The sequence below is a fragment of the Physeter macrocephalus genome, chromosome 16 (assembly GCF_002837175.3).
Source record: "Physeter macrocephalus isolate SW-GA chromosome 16, ASM283717v5, whole genome shotgun sequence".
Lineage (NCBI taxonomy): Eukaryota > Metazoa > Chordata > Mammalia > Artiodactyla > Physeteridae > Physeter > Physeter macrocephalus.
In genome coordinates this window covers 32,603,560-32,629,727 of record NC_041229.1, presented here as the reverse complement: position 1 = coordinate 32,629,727, position 26,168 = coordinate 32,603,560, and the positions used below count along the sequence as shown (strand labels likewise).

General features: G+C 36.7%; 1 protein-coding gene across 3 annotated transcripts in view; it reads left to right on the top strand.

Annotated features, from left to right (window-relative positions):
• The window catches only part of ARHGAP42 (Rho GTPase activating protein 42), a 289,662-nt gene that overhangs the window by 237,821 nt on the left and 25,673 nt on the right, over positions 1-26,168 (top strand). For 2 of the 3 annotated variants that reach the window (XM_024115292.3, XM_055091433.1), the window contains 7 exons: positions 505-583; positions 1,975-2,014; positions 20,670-20,732; positions 21,664-21,738; positions 22,376-22,460; positions 23,068-23,126; positions 25,599-25,704. In XM_024115292.3, coding sequence (XP_023971060.1) covers positions 505-583; positions 1,975-2,014; positions 20,670-20,732; positions 21,664-21,738; positions 22,376-22,460; positions 23,068-23,126; positions 25,599-25,704 — 507 coding nt within the window. The remainder of the gene's footprint in view (positions 1-504; positions 584-1,974; positions 2,015-20,669; positions 20,733-21,663; positions 21,739-22,375; positions 22,461-23,067; positions 23,127-25,598; positions 25,705-26,168) is intronic. The other variant, XM_024115293.3, reaches the window with a different exon arrangement.

Here is a 26,168-nt window from a genome sequence, read left to right as displayed (position 1 = left end):
TGGGAGAGAGTTGTTTTTATACGTATTAATTGTAATATTGTGATCATTGTATATGTAAACACTTTGGTTTTAGTGTCTTCTTAATAATTGACTAGTTATAGTATAAGGCTTTCCATATTGCTATATACTCATTGTAATTATTTTTAGTGACTAGTTGTACCATGTTGGGTCATAATCTTAATCATTCTCATACTGTGGAGTGTCTCAGTGCTTTTGAACTTCTGTGAATGTAGCTTTTCATCCTTTTCGGTCATTTCAGGGGAAATAGTTTGAGCCTAAGCTCCTTCAGATAGTCTTATACCTAAAACACTTATTGATTTCATTTTTTAAATTCCTTCTTTTTTCTTCTCTTTCCTATCTTCTTTTCTCTCTTTTCATTTCTTTTTTCTCTTTCCTGCTTTTTCTTCAAATTTTACTTTTAAAGTTAGCTAAGAAGTTTTAAAAAATAATAAATGTCTAAAGGCATAAAAGTAGTAAATTGAATATATAAAATATTTTTAATAGGCACGGAATCATCACATTGCAAGCCTTTTCAGAAGCTAATCGGAAACTCTGGCTTGAAGCCATGGATGGGAAGGAACCGGTAGGAATATGACATAGTCTATAATTATATTTTATTGTTCTAATAATTGCAAAGTACATCTGAAAAAAAATTTATATGTCTATAGTGTATTTGAAAATATTAAAATAACAAATCAGAGGAGTAGAGACTCTTACTGTTTTCCTAGTGTTGTATCACTGGCATATAACACCAACTTCGGAATTCGTTTCCCCAGGGGACTTCCAGGACTAATTTAAAACGCTAAAATTACTTTTAAAAAATTACTTATAATCATTAATTTGGCTACATTGATTAGATTATTTTATTTAGTTAATAATTCTTAAGTGCCTACTCTGCAAGGCCTGTGCTAGGCTTTATTATCAGCATGATGAACAAGTTTCAGGGAAAGAACTAATCCTGGTCCTAGACCATTGTTTAAAAGTTTCCTTTACTAAAACTGTTTGTGGCTTGACATTTTCCCTCTATCCAGATCCCCATTTTTATAATAGTTATTTTGATGTTGACGTAATTTACTTAAAATTATCAGGGAGGCTTATATAAAAAAGGGGATAAATCATTGATGACTTTTGTGAAGAACACTGCAATAAATGATTAGAGGGATGAGCACACAGAGCAAATAGGATGCACCAGCCTGTCCCGTGAAAACTATCTTTTAAATGGCAGAGAACCTGTGACCATTCTTCTGAAAAGTACCTATGCAACAACAGAGCTACACAAAGTGTGATCCCCAGACTGAGTCCATCCTACAAACCGTTACCAGGCTACAATAAGATGAGTGCAGGGATTATTATTAAGCATCTGGAAAATTTTATAGCAGTGAGAAGTCATTTTAAATCTGTTGAATTTAATAATAAAAAATTTGGACTCGCATCTATTCTTTATTATATGTATTACCTTTAAATTTTATTGTAATTTATAAAAATGTCAGTCAGCGACAGATTAAAAATTAAAAACAAAGGAACTTCGTTCTTTACCACTAACAATTGAGGGGCAAGCCCTGACCTAGAAGAAATTTAGAAGACAGTGTGATAGCTCAACAAGTACAATTTCGGATTGTACACACTGAGAAAAAAACAATAAGCAGATAATTTAAGGAAGGAACAATCAGGTGAAATCCATCATGAGATACTTCCTGAAGAAGGGAAATTATGCATCATGTTGGAGAATAGAATGAGATGCTTAGATCAGAGGAAAAGAGGTAAAACTTTGCCCAGGGCAGGACAGCCAGGGATGGAAAGGAGTGGGAGGCAAGATTGGAAGTCGGGCTGGGAGATGGCATTGTGGACACAGTAGTTGTAAGACCTTGAAATCAAGACACTCCCTTTGTGTATCACTGTACCACTATCACCCTGGTAATCTTCTGTGCTGGGTCATTAATTGCAAGTAACTGACTGACTTCCCTTGTTTTTTAGATTTATACTCTGCCTGCGATTATTAGCAAAAAAGAAGAAAGTAAGTCATTTTAATAATTATTTCAAATGTTATCACATAGATTTTTTTTTAGTTGACGTACCATAACATTAGTTTCAGGTGTACAACATAGTAATTTAATCTTTGTATACACTGTGAAGTGATTACTGCAATAAGTCTAGTACCATCTGTCACCATACAATTGTCCCCCTTCACCCATTTCACCCACCCTCCAACCCCCTTCCCTTCTGATAACCATGAATCTGTTCTCTATATCTGAGTTTAGTTTCATTTTCTTTGTTTGTTCTGTTTTGTATATTCCACATATAAGTAAAATCATATGGTATTTGTCTTTCTCTGACTTATTTCACTTAGCATATGCCTTTCAGGTCCCTCCATGTTCTTGCAAATGGCAAAGTTTCCTTTTTTATGGCTGAGTAGTACTCCACTGTGTGTATATATAGCACGTCTTCTTTATCCAGTCCTCCACCAATGGAAATTTAGGTTATATCCATATCTTGGCTATTGTAAATAATGCTGCAATGAACATAGCAGTGGATATATCTTTTTGAATTAGTGTTTTCATTTTCTTTGGATAAATACCCAGAAGTAGAATAGCTGGATCATATGGTGGCTCTGTTCTTAAACTTCGAAGTACCTTTTTAAAATTTTCCATAGTGGCTGCACCAGTATACTTTCCCACTAGTAGTGTACAGAGTTTCTCTTCTCTCCACATCCTCTACAAAACTTGTTATTTCTTGTCTTTTTGATGATAACCATTATAGCAGGTGGGAGGTGATATTTCATTGCGGTTTTGATTTGCATTTCTCTGATGATTAGTGGTGTTGAACATCTTTTCATGTGCCTGTGGGCCATCTCTATGTGTTTTGGAAAAAATATCTACATAGATCCTCTGCCCATTTTTTAATCAAATTGTTTTTTGCTATTGAGTTGTTTGAATTCTTTATATATTTTGGATATTAACTCCTTATCATATATGATTTGCAAATATTTTCTCCCATTCAGTAGGTCACCACTACATTTTGCTGATGGTTTCCTTTGCTGTGCAGAAGCTTTTCTGTTTGATGTAGTCTCACTTGTTTATTTTTGCTCTTGTTGCCTTTGCTTTTGGGGTCAGATTCAAAAATTCCATGCCAACACTGATATCAAGGAGCTTATTGCCTATGTTTTCTTCTAAAAGTTTTATGGATTCAGGACTATTTTAAGTTTTAATCCATTTTGAGTTGATTTTTTTGTGTGGAATAAGATAGTGGTCTAGATTCATTTCTTTGCATGTGTCTGTCCAGTTTTCCCAGCACTATTTATTGAAGAGACTGTCTTTTTCCCACTGTATATTCTTGACTCCTTTGTCATAAATTATTTATTCGTATATATGTGGGTTTATTTCTGGGCCCTCTACTCTGTTCCATTGATTTATGCATCTGTTTTTATGCCAATACCATACTGTATCGATTACTATAACTTTATAGTTTAGTTTGAAATCAGGGAGTTTGATACCTTCGGCTTTTTTTTTTTTGACTTTTTTTTTGGTTTTTTTTTCTCATTATTCTTTTGTCTATTCAGGGTCTTTCATGGTTCCATACAATTTTAGAATTATTAGTTCTACTTCTGTGATAAATGATAGGGATTGCATTGAATCCACAGATTGCCTTGGGTAGTACGGTCATTTTAATGATACTCATTTTTCCAATTCATAAGCATGGTATACCTTTCCATTTGTTTGTGTAATCTTAAATTTCTTTCATCAGTGTCTTAGAGTTTTCAATATACTTCTTTCACCTCCTTGGTTAAATTTATTACTGGGTATTTTACTCTTTTTGATGCAGTTGTAAATGGGATTTTTTTCCTAGTTACCTTTTCTGATATTTTGTAATTAGTGTATAAAAATGCAACAGATTTCTGTATATTGATTTTGTATCCTGCAACTTTACTGAATTTATTTATTAGTTCTAAGAGGTTTTTTGGTGGAGTCTATAGTTTGTTTTCTCTATACAGTATCATGTCATCTGCAAATAGTGACATTTTTTTCTTCTTCCTTTCCAATTGGGATTCCTTTTCTTTCTTTTTTTTAGCGTAATTTCTGTGTCTAGGACTTCCAATATTATGTTGAATAAAAATAGTGAGAGTTGACATCCTTCTATAGCTCCTAATCTTAAAGGAAAAGCTTTCAGCTTTTCACCATTGAATATGATATTGCCTGTGGACTTGTCATATATGGCCTTTATTATGTCAATGTATGTTCCCTCTATACCCACTGTGTTGAGAGTTTTTATCATAATTGGAAGCTGAATTTTGTAAAATGCTTTCTCTGCATCTATGGAAATGATCATATGATTTTTATCCTTCATTTTATAAATGTACGTATCATGTTTATTGATTTGTGGATGTTGAACTAGCCTTGCATCCTTGGAATAAGTCTCACTTGATAATGTTGTATGATTCTTTTTATATATTGTTGAATTCAGTTTGCTAATATTTTGTTGAAGATTTTTACATCTATTTTCATCAGGGGTATTGGCCTATAATTTTCTTTTTTGTGGTGCCCTTGTTTGATTTTGGTATCAGGATAATGCTGGCCTCATAAAATGAGTTTGGAAATGTTCCCTCTTCTTCAATTTTTGGATGAGTTTGAGAAGGATAGGTATTTAATCTTTGGATGTTTGATAGAATCCATGGGTGACACTCTCTGATCCTGTACTTTTGTTTGTTGGGATTTCTTTGCAATCTCTTTACTAATAATCAGTCTATTCAGATATTTTATTTCTTTATAATTAAGTCTTGGAAGATGATATGTTTCTATATTCTAGGTTATCCAATTTGTTGGCATATAATTGTTCTTAGTAGTCTCTCATGATCCTTTGTATTTCTCTGGTATCGGTTGTAATTTCTCCTCTTTCATTTTTGACTTTATTTATTTGAGCCCTCTCTCTTTTATTCTTGGTTAGTCTAGCTAAAGATTTGTCCATTTTGTTTATCTTTTTGAAGAATTAGCTCTTGGTTTCATTGATTTTTAAAATATTTTTTTAGTCTCTGTTTTATTTATTTTCACACTGATCTTTATTATTTCCTTCCTTCTACTACCTTTGGACTTCATTCTTCTTTTTCTACTTACTTTAGGTTTAAAGTTAGATTGTTTGAGATTTGTCTTTTTTCTTTAGGTAGGCCTGTATTGCTATAAACTTCCCTCTTACAACTGCTTTTGCTTTGTCCCATAGATTTTGGAATGTTGTATTTCCATTTTCATTGTTCATATTATTTATTGATTTCCCCTCGGATTTCTTCATTGATCCATTGGTTGTTCAGTAGCATGTTATTTAATCTCCACGTATTTGTGATTTTTCCAGTTTTCTTCTTGTAGGTCTAGTTTCATACCATTGTGGTTGTAAAAGATGTTTTATATGATTTCAGTCTTCTTAAATTTATTGAGATTTGTTTTGTGGCATAAAATGTAATCTATCCTGAAGAATGTTCTATGTGCACTTGAGAAAAATGTGTATTCTGCTGCTTTTGGTTGGTATGTTCTATATGTGTCTATTAAGTATATCTGGTCTAATATGCTGTTTAAGGCCAGTGTTTCCTTATTTTCTGTCTGGATGATCTGTCCATTGATGGAAGAAGGGTGTTAAAGTCCCCTACTATTATTGTATTGCTGTTGGGTTCTCCCCTTAGGTCTGGTAATGTCTGCTTTCTATATTAAGGTGCTCCTCTGTTGTTTCATATATATTTTAAAATGTTATAACCTCTTGTTGGATTGACTCCTTTATCATTCTGTAATGCCCTTTGTCTTTTATTACAGTCTTTGTTTTAAAGTCTGTTTTGTCTGATATAAGTATAGCTACACCAGTTTCCTTTTGTTTTTGTTTTATTTCCTTTTCTTTTTTCATCCCTTCACTTTCAGCCTGCTAGTGTCCTTAGATCTGAACTGAATCACTTGTAGGCAACATATAATTGTGTCTTGTTTTTTAATCCATTCAGCCACTCTATGGCTTTTGATTGGAGAATTTTGTCCATTTAAATTTAAAGTAGTTATTAACAAGTATGTACTTATTGCCATTTTGCAGCTTGTTTTCTGGCTGTTTTTATAGTTCTTCTCTGTTCCTTTCTTTCTTTTCTTGCTCTCTTCCTTTGTGGTTTGATGACTTTCTTTCATATTGTGTATAGATTTCTTTCTCATTATCTTTAGTGTATCTACTATAAGTTTTTGGTTTGTGGTTTCCATGAAGTTCATATATAGAAAAACTACGTGTGTGTGTGTGTGTGTGTGTGTGTGTGTGTGTGTGTGTGTGTAGTACTCTGTTATAAGCTGATAGCAACTTAAGTTTGGACACATTCTAAAAACTGTACATTTTTACTTCTCCCACCCTCATTTTGTTTTTGATGTTACATTTACATCTTGTTTTTGTATACCTTAATTATTGTAGTTACAGTTAACTTTACCACTTTTGTCTTTTAACCTTTATACTAGCTTTATAAATGGTTAATCCACTAACTTTACTACATATTTGCCTTTACCCATGAGATTTTGACTTTTTTATGTTTTCTTGTTGCTATTTAATACCCTTTTTTTTCGTCTTGAAGAAGTCCCTTTAACATTTCTTGTAAGGCAGATTTAGTGTTGATGATCTCCTTTAGCTTTTGCTTCTGTAGAAAACTCTTTATCTCTCCTTTGGTTCTGAATGATAACCTTGCCTGTAGAATATTTTTGGTTGAAAGTTTTTTCTTTTCAACACTTTGAATGTATTGTGCCATTCCTTTCTGGACTTTAAATTTTTTGCTGAAAGATCAGCTGTTAATCTTATGGGGCTTCCTTTGTATGTAACAAGTTGTTTTTCTCTTGCTTCTTTTATGATTCTCTCCTTGTCTTTAACTTTTGACATTTTAATTATAATGTGCTTGTTTTGGATCTCTTTAGGTTCGTCTTATTTGGAATTCTCTGTGCTTCCTAGACTTCAATGTCTGTTTCTTTCCCCCAATTAGGGATGTTTTTAGCCATTATTTCTTCATATAAATTTTCTTCCCCTTTTTCTCTCTATTCTCCTTCTGGGGCCCCTACAATGAGAATGTTATTCCTCTTGATGTTGCACCATAGGTCTCTTAAGTAATCTTTTTTTTTTTTTTTTTCCTTCTGATCTGTTAGGATGAATTCCACTGTCCTGTCTTCCAGATTGCTGATCCTTTCTGCTTCATCTAGTCTGCTATTGAAACCCTCTAGTGTATTTTTCTTTTCAGTTACAGTATTCTTCCGCTCCATGATTTATTTTTGGTACTTACTTTTATTTTCTATCTCTTTGTGGAAGTTCTCATTGTGTTCCTCTTTTCTTCCAAGAGATCAGTGAGCATCTCTATGTCCATTACTTTAAACTCTTTAGCAGGTAAATTACCTCCATTTCAGCAAGGGTTTTTTTCCTGGATTTTTATCTTTTCTTTTGTTTGGGACATATTCCTCTGTTTTCTCCTTTTGCTTATCTCTCTGTGTTTGTTTCTACATATTAGGCAATACAGTTACCTCTCCCAGTCTTGAAGGAGTGGCCCTGTGTAGGAGATGAACCTGATTTTTCAACCCTGCCCTAACTGTTTGTTGTCTCTGGAACATTTGTAATTATCTAAGCAGTTTAATTTTTTCTTGATAAGTCCCAGAGGTTGTGCCAAGACCTATCAGTGTTCCAAAGGGAGGGATCTAATTCCACACCTAGTTTCAGGCTGTTTGGAATGAAGACCCTCAGGTAGCAGCTTTTAAAGAACACATATATGGTTGTAACTCCCTACTGGCCTCAAGACCAGGTGATTTGGAGGTGTCCTCTTGGTGACAGTTGCAAAAGACAGGGCTCCAAGTGAGTGTACCTCCTCTCTGGGAGGTACAGGTGATCTGTCACGAGGCCAAGGGATAGTGCAAAGGTGGCATCCCCCAGTCTATATTCCCCGAGAGCTCCTCCATAGCTTCTAGATGTGTGGTAAACTTGAAGCCTTCCCCTCAGGCTTAAGCTCTGGGACAAGTAAATAGGGCTTTTTCACAGGAAGTCTGGGGGTGTGTTTCAGTATGCTGTCAGTGTCTTAGGGGTGGTTCCATACCATGAACTGTCTCCTCAATTATTTCAGAGCCATAAGGCCCAGAAATGCAAGCCTCCCTGGACACCATAGCCAGGTGCTCAAGGGCTGTCTCCTACGTGGAATGCATGTGCCTGCTGGCTTCAGTGGGCCACAGGAGAGCCTGGGGTGGGACTGCTGGCTGCAGTGGTGCTGCAGAAGCACATGATGGTCACAGTGAGGCTGATCTTGGGTGACCTCAGCCTGCAGCAGCTTGAAGCAGAATTTCGGTTGCCCAACCAGAGACTGAAGTCAGGCCATGGCAGTGAGAGTGCTGAATCCTAGCCACTAGACCATGAGGGACAGTGGCCAGTGACAAGGCCCCTGGCCTTGAATTCCCACAAAGAAACAGAAAGTAGTGAAACAAGTAAAGTGTTTATTAGGAGGCAAAAAGGTACATGTGAATAGACTCAGGCAGACTCAGAGAGAGTCGCACCCTCTTGGTAGTTTGAATCACTTATATGGGGCATTTCTTCTGGCCAATCATCTTGTTTTGCCTGGCTCTGAATCCGTATTTGGTTTATCTCAAGGTCCTCCCGTGTGTGCGCGCACATCTCTTAGCCAAGATGGATTCTAGAGAAGAGGCCTATGGGTAGGTTGACATCACTTACTATGGAGTGACACCCCCACCCTTTTGACCTCCAAGGAGCCTTTCTGTGCATGTATAGTCAGGAAGGTCTCCTTGACTTCAAGAATGAAGAATATGTGGTCTCTTTATTTCTTATTGGGGCAGGGCTCAGCTTCTCCTCTCTCCTATTATTGTCTTCATCTTGGAGTATCTGTCCATAGAGGACAAACTTCAGCTGCTCAGCCTGGGGCCCATCTATCTCCTGCCTCAAGGCCACAGGAACACATGGGGGCAGTGTGAGATAACGTGCTGCAGCAGAGCTACAGGGACACGTGAGGGTGGGGTAAGACCCCCTGGCTTCAGTGGGACCAGAGGAGAGCATGGAGGCAAGTCAAGTCCTTTAACTCTAGCAGTGTGGAGTGAGAGCACAAAAATGGTGCTCACCAGCACCTCTGTCCCAGGAGAAAGTCCCAAAGACCTCTGTAGACCCTTTAATCTTAGCTAATGAATCTCGTTCATGTATGGTCTAGGAGCTTTTCAAACTTGGTTTTGCACTGGGTCCTGAGGTGAATGGGTCTGCACGTAAGCCCTTTAAGAGCAAACTTTTCTGTCCCCACATCCTTTTGTTGGTTTTCAAAGCCAAAAGTATTGGGCACTCATCTCTCCAGTACCGGTTGTAAGGGTTGGGGTACCTGATGTGGGGCACGAGCCCCTAGCTCCTCAGGGAGAAGTTCCATATTTGTGAGATCCCTTGTGCTTGTGGGTTGCTGTGCCAGAGGTGAGGTTTTTGGTGAGACTGCGCTTCTGACTCTCCTACCCATCTTGATGTGGTCCTTTTATCCTTTGTGGTGGAGGTGCTGTTTAGCTAGTTTTCAGGTCTTTTTCAGAGCCATATGTAGTTGTAGATTTGGTGTGTCCATGGGAGGAGGTGAATTCAGGATCTTCCTATGCTGGCATCTTACACCAACCCCCATCATGTAGTTATTTTTATCACAGAGGTATTATGTGATATTAAAAGTTAACTCTGGAAAAATCATAGTAGTACACCTTTGATCTGATGGTACTCAGCAGATTTGAAATTTTCATTCAAAGTTTCTCATGTTAAAACCACTAACTACTGGGCTTTATAGTAACCAAAATTATTTTTTTTATTTGGTGTTTATTACTTATAAGTATGTACCGTGTTTTATCCCAGAAAGAGATTTGAGACAATTGATATTTAGTTTGATTTTTTTTTAATGGCAATAGAGGGTTTCTTTATTTTATTTTCTCTGCTCCAATTTACAAAACTGAAGATATGAACACTGCTAATTTTAGGAGATTGTGCCCAAGATTGTGAAGTATAAGGACATTGTCATAACACTTGGGATATGTAGGAAAACATGTTGTGGCTGTATTATTACTGAATTTGTGTCAAACCATTCTGAATGAATACATTTTATGTATTTTCCATCATATTCTTAATCCTTTTTAGTCATCTGCCACCTTTAATCCTTGGTTAGTTTAGGGTATATTCATATGTAATTTACATAGTCAAATTATTTGACATTTAAAATCAAATTTTATATGTTTCTAAGGTTATGTGTATATCCTTTAAAGCACTTTCAAATTTTATTTAACTCAATTGACTTTCATGATGTCTAAATTTATTTTTAAAACAGCCTTAATAAGCCTGACTTTTGGATTGTTATTAAAATACAAGTTAGAATGGAGTAACAATAAAAACTGGGAACGCACTCATTTGAAAGTAATAAATATTGAGTGTATGCAAAAGCCTATCATTTTATCTGGATGAAATGCTTCCTAGTGATTAATTTCAGAAATTATCAAAAGAAAATGCATAATTTAAAAAACCTTTAATGTTAAAGAGTTAAAATAATATTTCCAGTTTTTATTCTTGTGTTCCTTTCTTTTTTGCCAATCAGAGTGATTAGTATAAAATCTTTCATTGCCCACTTTTATCTAATCAGGGAAACACTAACCAACCTATAAGAGGTTTGTAAGTACTGAATGTTCATTCTAAACAATTACCTAAAAAGTAATCTGTTGTGTAATTTGCATTTGAGTAGAGTTTGAAATGTGTTTTCTAACATTGGTTTCATTGTTCCTATCCAGTATGAAGATAGTCCTTTCAAATTCAAATGAACCTACTCAAGGACAAATCCTTCCTGAAAAACAAATGAATATATATATGATATTGAATAGAGCTTTTGAATGGGGACGTGGTCAAGTCAGTCAGAATATATTTGATACTTAATGCACCTTGGAACTAGGGTTTTTATCATAAATAGGTAATTTGAGTGAGAAAGTTATCAAATGTACTTATGCTGTGATGGAGGGAGTTTGGGCTTCTTGTAGTAAAGACTCACTCTTCTGGAAATCAGCTTTCCTGTAGTCGTAGGCACCTGAAACATCACTATGCCACCATGTGTAATGATAAATTAGTACGTGTTTCAGAGAAATAGGTGTCTGAGAGTCCATGTGTTTGTATGATTTATCACATTCTGGCTCTTGATATGATGTATCAGTTTTCCACCCAGTTCCCTGAACTCCTGGTGACAGATTCCATCTCTTCTCCATAGTTCTCCATGCAGGCCTTCCCTGAGATGTGTGCTCAGCACATATTTGCTCTTATTCTTACTCAATGCCACTAGGCTTTTATTGCCCAGGGGGAGATTTTGATCATGAAAAGAATCTTTAAATTACCTTTGCTCTATTAATAGGTAGTCCTTGAAGTTATAAATCTTAAACCTATTTTTGAGTTTTATTTTTATTTTTTTGTCTTAAGCCATAATTTTTCTTTAATCCTATTTTTAATCAACATACACCTGTTATTTATAAATGTAAGTCATTTTCACTTCTTTATTTTTCCATAAATTTGATAAAATTCTCCCACTTATACATTTAATCAATCAAGCTTCTACAGACATGTCAAATTATAAATACAAAACTAGTAAATTTCATTCTCTCAAACTCAACACCCTAATGAGACAAATTTGTGATTCTGGCAAAATATAATCTTCCTAAACACCAGGCATCTTTTGTAGTCTAGTAAATTTGCTTATAAATGCAGAAAATAACATCTTTTTAAGTATTCTAAACGTTCTAAAAAGTTACATGTGAAATTGTGTAGTCATTTCAAAAGGTCTTGCTACATTGGTATAAAGCCAAGTTATCCAAAATTACACTTGTTTTGGGTTGTTTTTACACATTCTTGGAGATTCATATTTGCTTACCTGAATAGAATCAGTACTCTGCTTTAAATATCAAGACTATGGCATATGCCGCCAATAAAAGAAACTGACTAGTAGAGGCACAGGATTGATTGCACCTTCTACAACTAAGCTCCCCCTTGCTGTGGGGTGGACTTTTTGGTATTGCCAATTTGCGTGAGGGAGGCTTTCTAAACATTTTCAATCCAACATGCAATGAAGTGCCTTTCCAAGTCCTCAGAATTTAATCTTTTTGCATATAATTTTGAACAATCTACTATATCAAGGCCTAAAATTTATTAATGGACTTTTGAATCTCTTCCTCAGGCTGTAATTTTACCCCTTTCTCTTTTATCATGTGTCTTATCAGCCACTATTTTTCCAGTGATTTAATGACTCCTAGGACATATCTTTATGCTAAACAGTATTCCAGATTCAAGCACTTGATCCTATTAAGAGTAGCATCATCTTTTCTTCCTAGTAATAGGTCCAGAATTTTATTTGTTTCAGTTCAAAACTATATGCCAGTGATTGTGAAGTTCTCAAACCTCTTTCTCTGATCTTGAATAAATCATGTGAGTTCATCATGTTATGAGTTCAGCAGCTTGTGTCTTCTTTATGTTTGCCTCTTCCATCATTTTTCTACACATCATTTTGTTTTCTGAGATCTGTGTCCCTTTTTGACACTTGACTCTCCCCCAAGGTAGCGTTATGTCAATTTTAGTCTGTAACTTCTCTCACAGTTGGTATTTGAAACCAGTACCAGCCTTGATTCATTTGCCGTCTTGAGAAGTGCTTCTTTATAGCCTTGGTAATTCAGATGGATTCCACTTATCTTAAATTATTCCTGTTATCCTTTGGAAACTCAGTTTTGCTGGGCATGTGTGTTTTTGAACTGTGGAAGATAACAATCAAGCTTAGGATGGTAAAATATAAAACTCAGATAAAAAACTGTTTTGAATGTCAGCAATTGGGAGTAGTCTGTGCTTTCACTGAAAAACCCTAAAAGCAACAGACAGATGAAGAACTATCTAGTGTCCTAAAATAGGGCCATACTGTGAATATACAGAGAACATATGCTGTTCAATGGAGAGTGAAACTATGCTGTGACTGTAATGAGACTCTTTACCAGCCTAACCTGAAAAAGTCTCCCTACTTTGTGGTTACTCTTAATTTACCATTTTCAGAATCAAGATGCTGTAAATGAGACTAGCATATTTTAGTAGAGAAGGAAGATTTGACTCGTGTTTATGAAAAAAGCATCAAGTTAAAAAGCTAGAGCATTGGTCAGTTACAGGATATTAAATCCACAGATACTTTTCTGGTTGTAAAATATACCACAGTATCCTTTTCTTGAAATTATAAGACTTTGGGAATGGATTTATTTTGAGAGTACTTACTACACAGATTATCACTCAATTAAGATTAGAACTTAAAAAAAAAAAGATTAGATCTAAACTGTTCCTCAAGCCATGCCATTGAAAACATAATTCCGCCATTTGAGCTCATTTTTCAAAGAAGCAAATTATCTGTCTTGAGACACCTTTTCTGTCGTGAGACTTTCATCATGGGACTAGTTGTTAACAAGGACAGAGGCAGTTGCCTTTTTTTCCTAGGCTTGCTTTCTCTGGCATTGTCTCTTGGTGCCCTGAGCCTTGTCCCCACTCACACATACATTTGATTTGGTGGCTTTTCAGCTGGTCCCTCTACCCTAGGTCTGGAGAAATTGGGAACTGCGAAAGGAAAGGTTTCTAGTTCTCATGCAATTCAATTCAACGATACTCCATTTTGGAACTACTTTATTCCAATCATTGTGAATAAGAAAAAGGAAGTTCTTTCAAATGATGTTTCTGCTATTAAAAGTCACTACTCAGCTGTGTAGTGGTAAAGTCTCCTAACATTCAGTTCTCATGTACAGAATCAAAGGGATTGGGCTAGAAGATAATTTTATAATTTCCCAACAACTCCAAATTTCTACCACTCTGTGTTTCAGTGGCTTTTCCCATGTGTGCCCAGGGAATGTATTCTCCCCAGCAACAAACCAGAAAAAGTGAACTAATTCTTATCCTTGGCAAGCGCCATCTGTCACAAGTGTTTTGGCAATTCCTACTGCTATTTAGATAGCTCAGTTCTTCTCCCCAAGGCCACTGAGCAAATACAGTTCTGTTTCCATCACTGAGACCCAAGAAGAGGGTCAGAGCTCAAGTCTTCTTCATGGGCAGAGCAGAAAGAGAAAATAGTTTGGGCCGGGGCTGTGGAGAGTTAACTCCTACCTTTAGGGAAAAGAGAAAATGTCCTGTGGGAACCACAAACGCCATTAAATGCACTCATCTTCTTTTCCTGTTTCTTTCAAGCCACGTATAGTATGATATTAGTTGTCTGTGATAGGGGCCTTTTAATCTGAAATGGCAGACTAGAAATGTGAATTGGAAATTAAAGACAAGTGCTGCTTTGTTTTGTCAACCCTGAGAATGTATTGTAAGGCCAAGTAGATTACATCTGTAAGGACATGCTGGGTTTTTAATTACTAGGAAATTGAAGGTACAAGGACTTTTGCTTTGTTAGCTGCATGGAAAACAATTCTTTCTTTTTTTTCTCCTCAAGGCTTTTTGAATTCTGTTGAGATTAATAGCTTTTGTGCTGCTAAACTGCCTTATGGAAACTTTACTTGAGTTTCAATAAAAACTTTAGCCCTGAATAGTTGCTGGAGGGAAATAGGAATGTTTCTATTTAACTTTTGATTGAATAAATTAAGTTCTTTACGTTAGCCAATCTTCCTCTTTACCCCCAAAGGCCAGGTATCATTAATATTGTAGGATTTCAATTCCTGGGAATTTGTGGTAGTTGTATTCTGCATACCCCACTGGTCCTCTCTACAGAGAGATACTGGGCTGGGGTAAGAGCCCTGGAGAGGAGTTGACAAAAGCAACTCCTGTTAGCTGATAAGGTCTAACCCTTGTAGAAGCCAGAGAGGGTACTTGAGCAAGCCAGCTACAAACCAATAACTAGCCAGCTATGGATCAGTAAGCACATGTTGTCTGCCTGCTCTGGGCCAGGCACTGAGCTCTGATTCAGTAGTTCGTACTTCAGACAGATGGATATGCTCCCCTCTCTACCGCTGCAGCAGGAGTACTTGCCCTCCACTAAAGAAAGAATCAGGATAAATTATCAACTTTTAATGGTGTGATGTTATTTAGTAAGAACCCCTTCCACTGACTTCTCATTTGAACATTAAGGAGTTCCCAGTTTTTCTTTTTTAAGCTATAGAGAGACCTATTTTTGCTGAATTTTCATTAGCACTAGCATACTAAGTGTAGTAACCCCTTCATGGCTTTGGAAGGTGGAAGGGTTTCCTTTACCGAATGTGTTTGTCTCTGACTTCCCTCAGAAGAACCACTCCTTATGACTTCCTCCTGCATCTCTCACTGGGAGACAGAGGGTGCTAAAGCCTGTTTAAGCCATATCGCCTTCTTCTCCTCAGACCTCAGCAGAAACTGCTGAGTGATTGCATGAAGGCACTGTTGATCAGTAGTTTGTAAGGCAGCCATGAAGGGGTGCTGCCTTTTTATATGAATTGACAAATCAGTAGCCAGAAACTCGGATAAATACCAGGTAAGCGAGGAAAAGCGAAGTGTGTGGGATTGGCTTTATTCCATTTAGTCCTTTTTGCCATAACAATCTGTTTCAGTTATACATGATTAAATTAGAACTGGCCAGGTTATGCTGTGGTCTCAGAGACTTAACCACAGTAAAGGTTCATCTCTTGAATATGCGATATGTCCATTCAGGTCAGCTGTGATTCTCTTGTACATAATTTTTACTCTAAAACCCAAGCTCATGTAGTACCTTCTCTCTGTAACATTGATGATCTTGTACCAGAGGGGGAAAAAAATGGCAGGCTTCCACAATACATACCAGCTCTTTCTAGCTGATGGATAATGACATTTGTGACTTCCATTCATATTTCTTTGGCTAGTGCATATCATATGACCAAGTCTGTCTTAGAGGAAGCTGAGAAACATAATGTTCCTGCAGGAAGGAGCAGCAAATATGAGTGAACAGTAATCCCAGGCTACTACAGTTCCGTTCCAGTGAGAGGATGTGTTTGTTCATTGTGATTACTGGTTAAATGAGAGTATAGGGACATATATGTGAATATCCAACTTGTTGTCTCTTCAGTGGTCAGCTAGATTCACAGGGCCTGAGTGGTTTATGCCTGATCTCCATTTTTTTGAAGAAACAGATCATTGTGGGCTTCCCTGGTGGTGCAGGGGTTAAGAATCCCCCTGCCAATGCAGGGGACATGGGTTCGATCCCTGGTCCGGGAAGATCCCACATGCCACGGAGCAACTAAGCCGTGTGCCACAACTACTGAGCCTGCGCTCTAGAGCCCACGAGCCACAACTGCTGAGGCCCGCATGCCACAACAACTGAAGCCTGCGCACCTAGAGCCCGTGCTCCGCAACAAGAGAAGACACCACAGTGAGAAGTCCGCGCGCCACAACGAAGAGTACACCCTGCTCACCACAACTAGAGAAAGCCCACGCACAGCAGCGAAGACCCAACGCAGCCAAAAATAAATAAATAAATTTATATTAAAAAAATAGATCATTGCCCTGGTCCCAGATATTTTAAAAAGAAGTAATATAGTATGCCTCTGAAAAATAACACTTCTGGCAGATAGTACCTCAAGCCCCTGTGACTTCAGCCAGGCCCGAAGAATACATGTGATTGACATATGTAGATTTTATATTCTCCTCTAGCCAATATGATGATGATGATAATAACAGCCAACACTTCTGCAGCACTTACTATATTCCAAGTACTATTCTAGGAGCTTTGCAAATGTTAACGTATTTCATCTGTGAATAGCCCTGTGAAGACAATACTACTATTATCCTTACTGTATAGAAGAGGAATCTGAGGATGAGACAGATTAAAACTGTGTCCAGTAATACAGCTGCTAAATGGGAGAGTAACTATTGTCTCTTTCATCTGGTTAGTACTAGTGGCTGACCCTTTTTTTTTTTTTTTTAACCGTTTCTTCTTCTGTCTCTCAGTGATGTGTGGATAGGAGCACATGGGGAAGGAAACTAGCATCTGATTAGGTTTGTTCCATTGTTTTCCACTCTTCAGTGCTTCATGTGGATTTTGTCTTCATCTTACTACAACCCTTTAACATAGGTATTGTTATTTCCCTCATTTTATAGATGAAAGAACTAGAGTTCATAAAAGTTAATAGGCACAGTTCCATCCACACAGCAGTAAATAGTAGAGCTGAGATCCATCCCAGGTTTGCTTGGCTCTAAGCAAAGCTGGGTGCTACCTCTGCACCACGGAACCTCTCTATACTCTTTCAGGCAATAGAAAAGGATGTTCAAAGGAAACAAAACAAAAATGCATGGTTATTTTTGCCAACACAGTGTACTTTTTCACATTTCTGAATTGATCGATAATGTTTTATTTACTCACATGAAGAGAGCTAAAACACAGGGTCCATGGGACACATCAGGACAGTGGCACCCATGGAATGACCTGGCAGTCAGACTGAATGTTTGTAAGATTTTCTTCTTCATAATTAGCCTGTGATACTGGTTTACTAGGATAGAATGGGTTACTGCCACCAAATATCCCAGTATACCTTCAAGATATAGCCTGGTTATTACTTATTTTTCTGAAAATGGATATTTAAAGAAAATCTGTTTTTATATATCACAATTATTTTCGTTCATTTAGCCAAAGGCAGGTTTTACTGAAATTTTTAAAAAATGGATTTCTCTTTCTTTTAATACTTTTTATTGAAAAGTTGAAAAATGTGACCTCAAGAACCAAATGTTATAAATGTCAGGAACTTGCACTTTTAATTGATACAAAATGCTAGTGTATCATTTTTACCAGGGTTACATTTTTTGGCTCAGTTTCTGTTATTAAAAATCAAAATTAATAATTGATTCCTTACTTCTCCATTCTACCTGTTTTTTTCCTATGTTCAATAAATATTTTAAAATCTGAATGTATTCATACTATAATGCTGTGCTTGGCATTTTGGGTTATTGGAAGTAAGCAATCCCTTCTTGGTGCCCAAAGAAGCTCCCCTCTCATGTAGGTAGTCAGCTCTAGAACAATGCTTGATTAATGGCCATTCATTCTTGTATGTTGAGTTCACCCAAAGCATTCACTGAATTCTGTTCCCTTGACATCTAGGGCACTGGGGACACACAAATAAATAAGCCAGTTCGTATTGGTAGCAATATATATTTTAGTTTTGGCATTTTTACATGTTTAAATCTATTTTTTATTTCTAAAAACTAATTTAAAAGATATATAAAATAGTTACAAAATCCAATGAATAAAAATGACAATTTCTACCTTCTGTCCTTTTCTTTCTTACTTGCAATTTGCATGATCTTTCTAGAGCTTTTTCCTAGGAAAATAGAAATATTCATACCCTCAAATTTTATGTTTTAAGAAATTGGGTTGTATTGTCCTATAGATTACTTTTTTTTGCCTAACAACATATAATAAATATTCTACCAAGTCAGTACCTCTAGATTTTTTTAATTTTTAAAAAATTTTTTTACAATTTTTTTTTTCTTTTTTTTTTTGCTGTACGCGGGCCTCTCACCGTTGTGGCCTCTCCTGTTGCGGAGCACAGGCTCCGGATGCGCAGGCTCAGCGGCCATGGCTCAGGGGCCTAGCCGCTCTGCGGCATGTGGGATCTTCCTGGACCGGGGCACGAACCCGTGTCCCCTGCATCGGCAGGCGGACTCTCAACCACTGCGCCACCAGGGAAGCCCTATACAATTTTTAAAGGTTACTTTCCGTTTACAAAATTATTACAAAATTTTGGCTATATTCCCCATTTTGTACAATACACCCTTGAGCCTATCTTACATCCAGTAGTTTGTACCTGCCACTCCTCCCCCACTGGTAGCAACTAGTTTGTTCTCTATATCTGTATCTGCTTTTTTTTTTTTTATATTTACTAGTTTGTTGTATTTTTTAGATTCCACAGATAACCACTGGTAGCCACTAGTTTGTTCTCTATATCTGTGAGTCTGCTTCTTTTCTGTTATATTCACTAGTTTGTTGTATTTTTTAGATTCCACATATAAGTGATATCATACAGTGTTTGTCTTTCTCTGTCTGACTTGTTTCACTTAGCATAATACCCAATTGCTGCTATTCTTTTTTATGTCTGAGTAGTATTCCATTTTGTGTATATATACCACATCTTCTCTATCTATTCATCTGCTGATGGACACTTAGGTTGTTTCCATATCTTGGCAATTGTAAATAGTGCTGCAGTGAACATTGGGATACATGTATCTTTTTGAATTACTATTTTGGGTTTTTTTGGGTATATACCCAGGAGTGGAATTGCTGAGTCATTGCTAGTTCTATTTTTAGTTTTTTGAGAAGCCTCCATACTGTTCTCCACAGTGGCTGCACTAGTTTACATACCTCCCAGCAGTATACAAGGATTCTCTTTTCTTTACATCCTTGGCAACAGTTGTTACTTGTGTTTTTGTTTGTTTTGTTTTTTTGATGATGGCCATTCTGACAGGTATGGGGTGATATCACATTGTAGTACTTCTAGTTTTTTGATTTCTCATTTCTAATCTCAGATTTCTCAAACTTTTCAATCAATTCAGTTTCAGTGATTTTCATTGTCTAGGATTTCTTCAAAGTTTTTTGTCTCTCCTGGCACCTATATTTTTTAGCATAATTTTTTGATATATATTTTTTTGTCTGTGAATCTGTGTAGTTACATGGATGTATTTAATCCACCATCATTCAATGGAAACCAGTTTTTTTTGTTTGTTTGTTTTATTTTGCGGTATGCGGGCCTCTCACTGTTGTGGCCTCTCCCATCGCGGAGCACAGGCTCCGGACGTGCAGGCTCAGCGGCCATGGCTCACGGGCCTAGCCGCTCCGCGGCATGTGGGATCTTCCCGGACTGGGGCACAAACCCGTGTCCCCTGCATCGGCAGGCGGACTCTCAACCACTGCACCACCAGGGAAGCCCCTGGAAACCAGTTTTAATTTTTTATTGGTTTGAATTGTCTTCATATATTATGATTTGGGAATATTAAGAAATACAATATGTACACCACATCTGATGAAAAATTTTATTATAGTATCAAAAAATTTTTAAATTTTTCCTCTGAGTGTTATTTGGTATTTTTAAATCCTTTCTCTTTAAACAAGTAATCTAACTTGATCTGGCCCCCAAATCTTAAGAAAATTTGAAAAATCTAAAGAAAATCTGCCAAAAAGCAATGAAAATAAATTGCCGCTTCATAATGGAGGATCTTTGGGGGATTTTTAGCGGACTTACTATGCATATTTTGAATATGATTCAAAATGCAATAGAATAGAACATTGAGCGTGAATTCAGGAGACCTGAGTTAAAATGTGGCTCTAGATCTTAGAACAAAGAAAAGCAGTTTTCAGCAACTTGGTGAACCATCTTAAGATTGCAAAGCTTTCTCTCTACCTCATAATGTTGTTTTGAGAATCTCATGGGAAAAAATATGTGAATAGCTATGTAATATAATTATTAATTATATCTAATAATATAATTATTATTAGATCTATGTTTCTAATGAAGCAAATCATATAAAAACGTTGGTGAATGTGAACCTCCCTCCTTCACTTCTGCCCCCAAATAAAAATTAATATGCTAACCAAAATATTTGATAAATTCAGTAACAACCCCTGTGCCATCAAGCCATGAAACTACAGAGCCAACTGAAGCAGGAATGTAAGTTCAACATAAACACTTAATATGATTTTCTTTTACTTTCAGTGTACTTAAATGAAGCAGGGTTCAACTTTGTGAGAAAATGCATTCAAGCTGTGGAAACGAGAGGTCAGTGTTGCCTGATGGGTACACTGTTACTGTTGTGTGGTCCCTTCTTACATAGAAACTGCTCAGAATGAGGATGTACTTAGTTATTAACAGGAGATTTATTTTAAGTAATATATGAATTATAAGTTATACAAACACATAAGTAACTATACTTTGAACTTCAGTTTACCAAAATCATACTACAGACATACTTGTTTTTTAATGAATTTTCGCATTATAGCCTCACTTTACTTCTTATTAATGGACTCTGTTTTTTTTTTTCAAGCTTTAGGAAGGTAAGATTCCTAAGGAGCTTGAATTCAGCTCTCCTCTTTCCCTACATTATATCTCAGAGTGATTTTAGTCATTGTCACAATTTCAGCACCTTTCCTCATTCTAGTTATGACCTTGGTCTTGAAGTTCTCTCCAGTTGCCTTTTACTTCCTGGAAAACTTGTCTAAAGCAAAACCTCCTATTGACCTTTGGAGTTCTTTAAACTTAGATTCAAAGTTTGATGCTGCCACTTAGAAGTTTTGAGAAGTTAAGTAGGTTCCCTAAATTCTCTGAATCTGTTTCCTCACCTTTAAAGTGAAGCTATCAATTCCATCAAACTGTTCAACATGCAGGACCCTGTGACTGAGGAAACAGAGTATGAGAAATACTGATCATCCCTTTCCATCTTGGATGTTTTTTTTATATTCAAGTAGTGGTGAATAAACAGGTGTACTTTGCTATTTTGAAGCTCTTCATAGACTTTCAAATCACTGTTCAATGTCTGCTCTAAGAAATATATGTCTGATGGGTGTTTCCAGGGTAGGTTTGCTAAAGTTAGACTGTAAAATTGGATACATAGCTTTCAGATTTTGTGTAGGCATATGTCTGAGTTTTTAACATTCTGTACTTCGGAAGCTGTGTCTTAAGCCATTTTCTTGTGATTTTTCCTTCTCATCAGGCATCACCATTTTAGGTCTTTACCGAATAGGAGGAGTGAACTCCAAAGTTCAGAAACTCATGAATACCACATTTTGTAAGTTTTGGATGAAGCCAGTTACGTACTTAATTTTTGCATTCTTATACAAAATTCAAACCATAGGTTTCTTTGAGATCTAGATTATTGCTTATCTTTGAGTATTTTCAAGTCATATTTAAAATTAATATTTATATTCAGCTTTTGATGTCCATTGTAACAGATGAACAATCAGAATTTGAGAAGGGGCCCTTTTTGTAATATTGGACTTTTCCTCAAGTATCCTTTGATTAGCTAGAGGTACAATAAGATTTATGGATGCTGGGATTCAGATTGCCTGACTTGGAATCTTAACTGGGCCAATTAAAAGCTTTGTGACCTTGGGTAATTTGCTTAACCTCTCTGTGCCTTCACCTCCTTATTTGTAAGCCTAATACATGGTAAGTGTGCTGTGATGTTAGCAATTAGCAAACATCTGATCTGAAAAACTATATTCCATAAGAAATCTTTGAGGTTCAGTGTCAGAGTGAGCTTTGCACCAACTCATGCAAACAACAATCCTAAAGTTAACTCCATTGACATTCTAAGAAATACATGCCTCTCTCTGTGACCTACTTATGTTAGTATCCATTTTCTTAATGGTGTGAGTGATGTTTTGAATTGCACGGTTTAAACATCTTATTTTAATTCTTTTCAGCTCCCAAATCCCCTCCTGATATGGACATTGATATTGAACTGTGGGATAATAAGACAATAACAAGTGGGCTGAAAAACTACCTCAGGTGAGGGGGGCTTAACTCTTGCCGCTGTGCTGTGGTTTCTCAGTCACCCTCCTGGGCAGTCACCACAGATCCCAGGGAGCCCCTGTTTCTTAGTTTCACTCCTTAGCACAGTTCCTTCACTTAAGGTGGAATAGCACAGGGTGGTAATGGTTATGTTTAGTGTTCTGGAACTTATATTTGCTTGTTCAAACAATACACTAAAAAGGCTGTAATAATTTATGAATACTAAATAATAATTTCTGTTTCATGTTAGATTTGAATTCAGGTTTTCATGTATTTTTTTAAGATACCACAAATTGAATTTGAAAAATATATTCAAAAATATAACTTATAATTCAAGGAGGGATTTTGCTCCTATAGTCCAATAGTTCTCACAAAGTTAAAAAAAAAATAAAAATTGTCTCCCAGCCTCCCATTTTAATACAGTGGTGGCAAGAAGTGCTCAGGGGCATTGGTATCTTTGAGGTCTGCATTTTAGAACTACCTGTAGACTCCCTGCGAGGACTTTATCATATGCCTAATTACCCAATTCTTAAAGAAGCACTGAAAGGTCAGGGGAAATCAGAAGATACTGCCATTCTAAAATTTGCTTCATTCTCAATTGTAGGTGCCTCGCAGAACCACTGATGACTTACAAATTACACAAAGATTTTATTGTTGCTGTTAGTAAGTACATTTCCACTGGATGCATTATAAATGATGTGGTTTTATGCTGTATTAGAGGTGTACGTTTAAACCTGCTAGTTAACATTTTCCTGTCTATTGCTTAAGAAACTGTCATTCTCATAGTTAATAGTTTACAATATGGTTATAAGAAATCACAGAGTGAACTAAAATACTTTGTTACTTAATAAGACCTTATTGGGGTTGTGAGTATGATGTGATTAGAAAGAGCTGTGAGGAATTATTCGAATTACATTTTACTTGATTGGTGAATGTCAGTTTCTTACAAGAGCAATTTCATGGTTAAATAAACAAGACCACAAATCTGTACAGTCAGTTATGCTAGTGCTTCCGCTGTACACATACTCACATGCTGTGTTCCTAAATCTGGAGAAAGAGTCAGATATTTTTGGCAGGCAGCAAGCACCTTTTCTCTCTTTTTATATATCTTGATGATGATCAGATATTTATGTTGTTTCTTTAGATCTGTGACTGCCATAATGTGATATGAATAGATAGGCTTAATTCAAAATTGGGGGGGGAGGGGAAGGGGCCAGTGACAATCATGTAACCTGAGAAGTTAGAAGTGGGCTCAAAGTGCCAGGTCGCCATCTGAGCCCATTACAACAAGTTGTAACAGTTAGGAGTTGGCGTTTCATTGTTAGGATGTATGAGGTATGACTGTAACAAGAGTATTTTTCACAGTCTAAGAAAGAAATCAGCTGCATTAGTTTACCACACATTGTAATGTCACAGGAAGTATTGTCTACTGACAAAAGTGTCAGGTAAAGCTGAATGATCTTGGTTTTCAGTCCAGCGTACATGACTGACCTTATGATCTCATAAACATCTGTACTACTTAGCTTTCTCCTGAAAGCTCTGCACTCTACATCCTCTTTATAGAAATCTGTCTTTGTAAGAAGAACAAGACCTTAGAAAATATATAATCCAACCTCATTTTATTAACTAGGATATCAGGACCCAGAGGGGGCAGGTTACTTTGTCCAAGGACACTGGTAAATTCATAGCAATATCAGGACTACAAGCCAGGTTTTTTGACCTTAACCTAGAACACTTTCTTACAAAAATTTAGTTTTATAGCAAATGGTGTTTGATCCACTTAGCTAGAATGGCTCAATGAGCTGGTTGTTCTGATGCAAACATTTGGTCACAAGATTTTTTTTTCTTCACTTCTGTGACAAATAATGATCATATTATTCACTACCATGATAATTAAAATGTGTCTTATGTATAAGAATTTATCTTTTGTCTGGGTCAAGGATCATAAAATTAGGTATTATTTGGGTTCAAGCAAGAGAAATCCAGCTCAGGAAAAAGGGGGAGTTATTCAGAGACTAAGGGGAGTCCCTCAGAACTCTTTGGCAGAGGATGGGTCCTGCCTTCCATGGCCTGCAACCAGGAACCTCAGAGTAGGAAATAGATGTTTCTCTGCCCATCCTCCCAACTCTTTTTGGAGGGTCTCTCATTTTTGTTCTTTGCTGCATATCTGCCTCATTCTTATCTTCAATTCCAGACAGGTTTTTCATGGCTTTCTGCTTGGTTTTACATGATGTGCCTTTTCACGTATCCAGCAGGCAGATCAGTTTTGGTGTCTCCATTCCAATGCCTGGGAGAAACTTCATGTTTGGCCCAACAAAAGCCAGGCTCTTTCCTTACCTCATGTACAAATAGCTGTGCCCAGAAGAGGTGAAGGTCCCATAATATAAACCCTATGTGTTGGACACTTTCTGAAGAAAGGGCTTGGCAGGGTGAGCAGTCAACCCAGAATCTGTTTATTGTAGTAAGAGACTATTAAATAGATTCCTTGTCCTGAAGCATTAGAAGTTACTCTAGAAGACTTGTCAACATCTTGGCTGTTACCTTGTAGACTAGACTTGCTTTAGATGATTTTTTGCTTTTCAGATTTACCATTGTCAGCGTGGGCTTAAAAATCTACCAGGCCTTGGTTTGTGCAATAATCCTGACACCTCACAAAAATAACTCCCTGACATCTTTGGATCAATAAAATTTAGAAAGGAATACCTACTTCCTCTGGTTTGATGGAGTCACTTGGAGGTTTCAATGTGTTAGAGTGTATTGTAGTACCTGGCACATTAGGCCATTTGCAGCAACTGCTCTGATCACTCACGTTGCTAAAGGTTTTATTCTATCCTTGTGTAGCAAAACCCAAGGGGAGATGAATTATGGTTGTATGGAAGTATACAGCTCAGGGGCTAAGAGCACAGGTCTGGATTAGATAGAACTGGGTTTGACTTCTCTACTTACTGATTGCAGACCATGGACAAATTACTCAACGTCTCTAAGCCTTAGGAAATGATAGTGATAATACCGTATGAAGCAGTGCTTATAAGGCACGATGGGTGGAAGTGGTTATGATACTTTGATTACTAATGTTTATATATGCATTTTAATACAATTAAAATTTGAACATTTGCAACCTTTTTTATGTTACAGAGTCTGATGACCAAAACTACCGGGTGGAGGCTGTACATGCATTGGTGCACAAATTGCCAGAGAAAAACAGAGAGATGCTGGACATCTTAATAAAGCACCTGGTCAAGTAATTCTCTGACTTATATTGTTCACTTAATTACTTGTTCAGCTGTTAAACTTAAGCATGTTCATGTCTTTTTAAAGGGTGTGATGGAGCTATAATCTTGCTATTATAATCAGAGTCCATTGAATGTGCTTAAAAAATGATGTGCCAGTTTGTTTTTAAGATACATCTAAACGTGTGTGTGTACCTGTGTATGTTTACGACATGCAAATAATTATATCCTTGCAGCCATTATACTAATGATGGAAAATTTTCATGTCAACTTAAAAATATATGAAGGGGTATATAGCTCTTTCCCAGTTCTTTTAGATACATTGTAAGCCCAAAGTTTGAAGACCAGTTCTCTATTCTACAGGGTCACCAGGTTGTACCAGGTCCAACTGCCACTTGAATGTTAGCTTCCTTCTCCAGATTCATAGTATCTGTCGGTCTCTGAAGATCTTTCTAACTCCACTGTTAGTTCATCT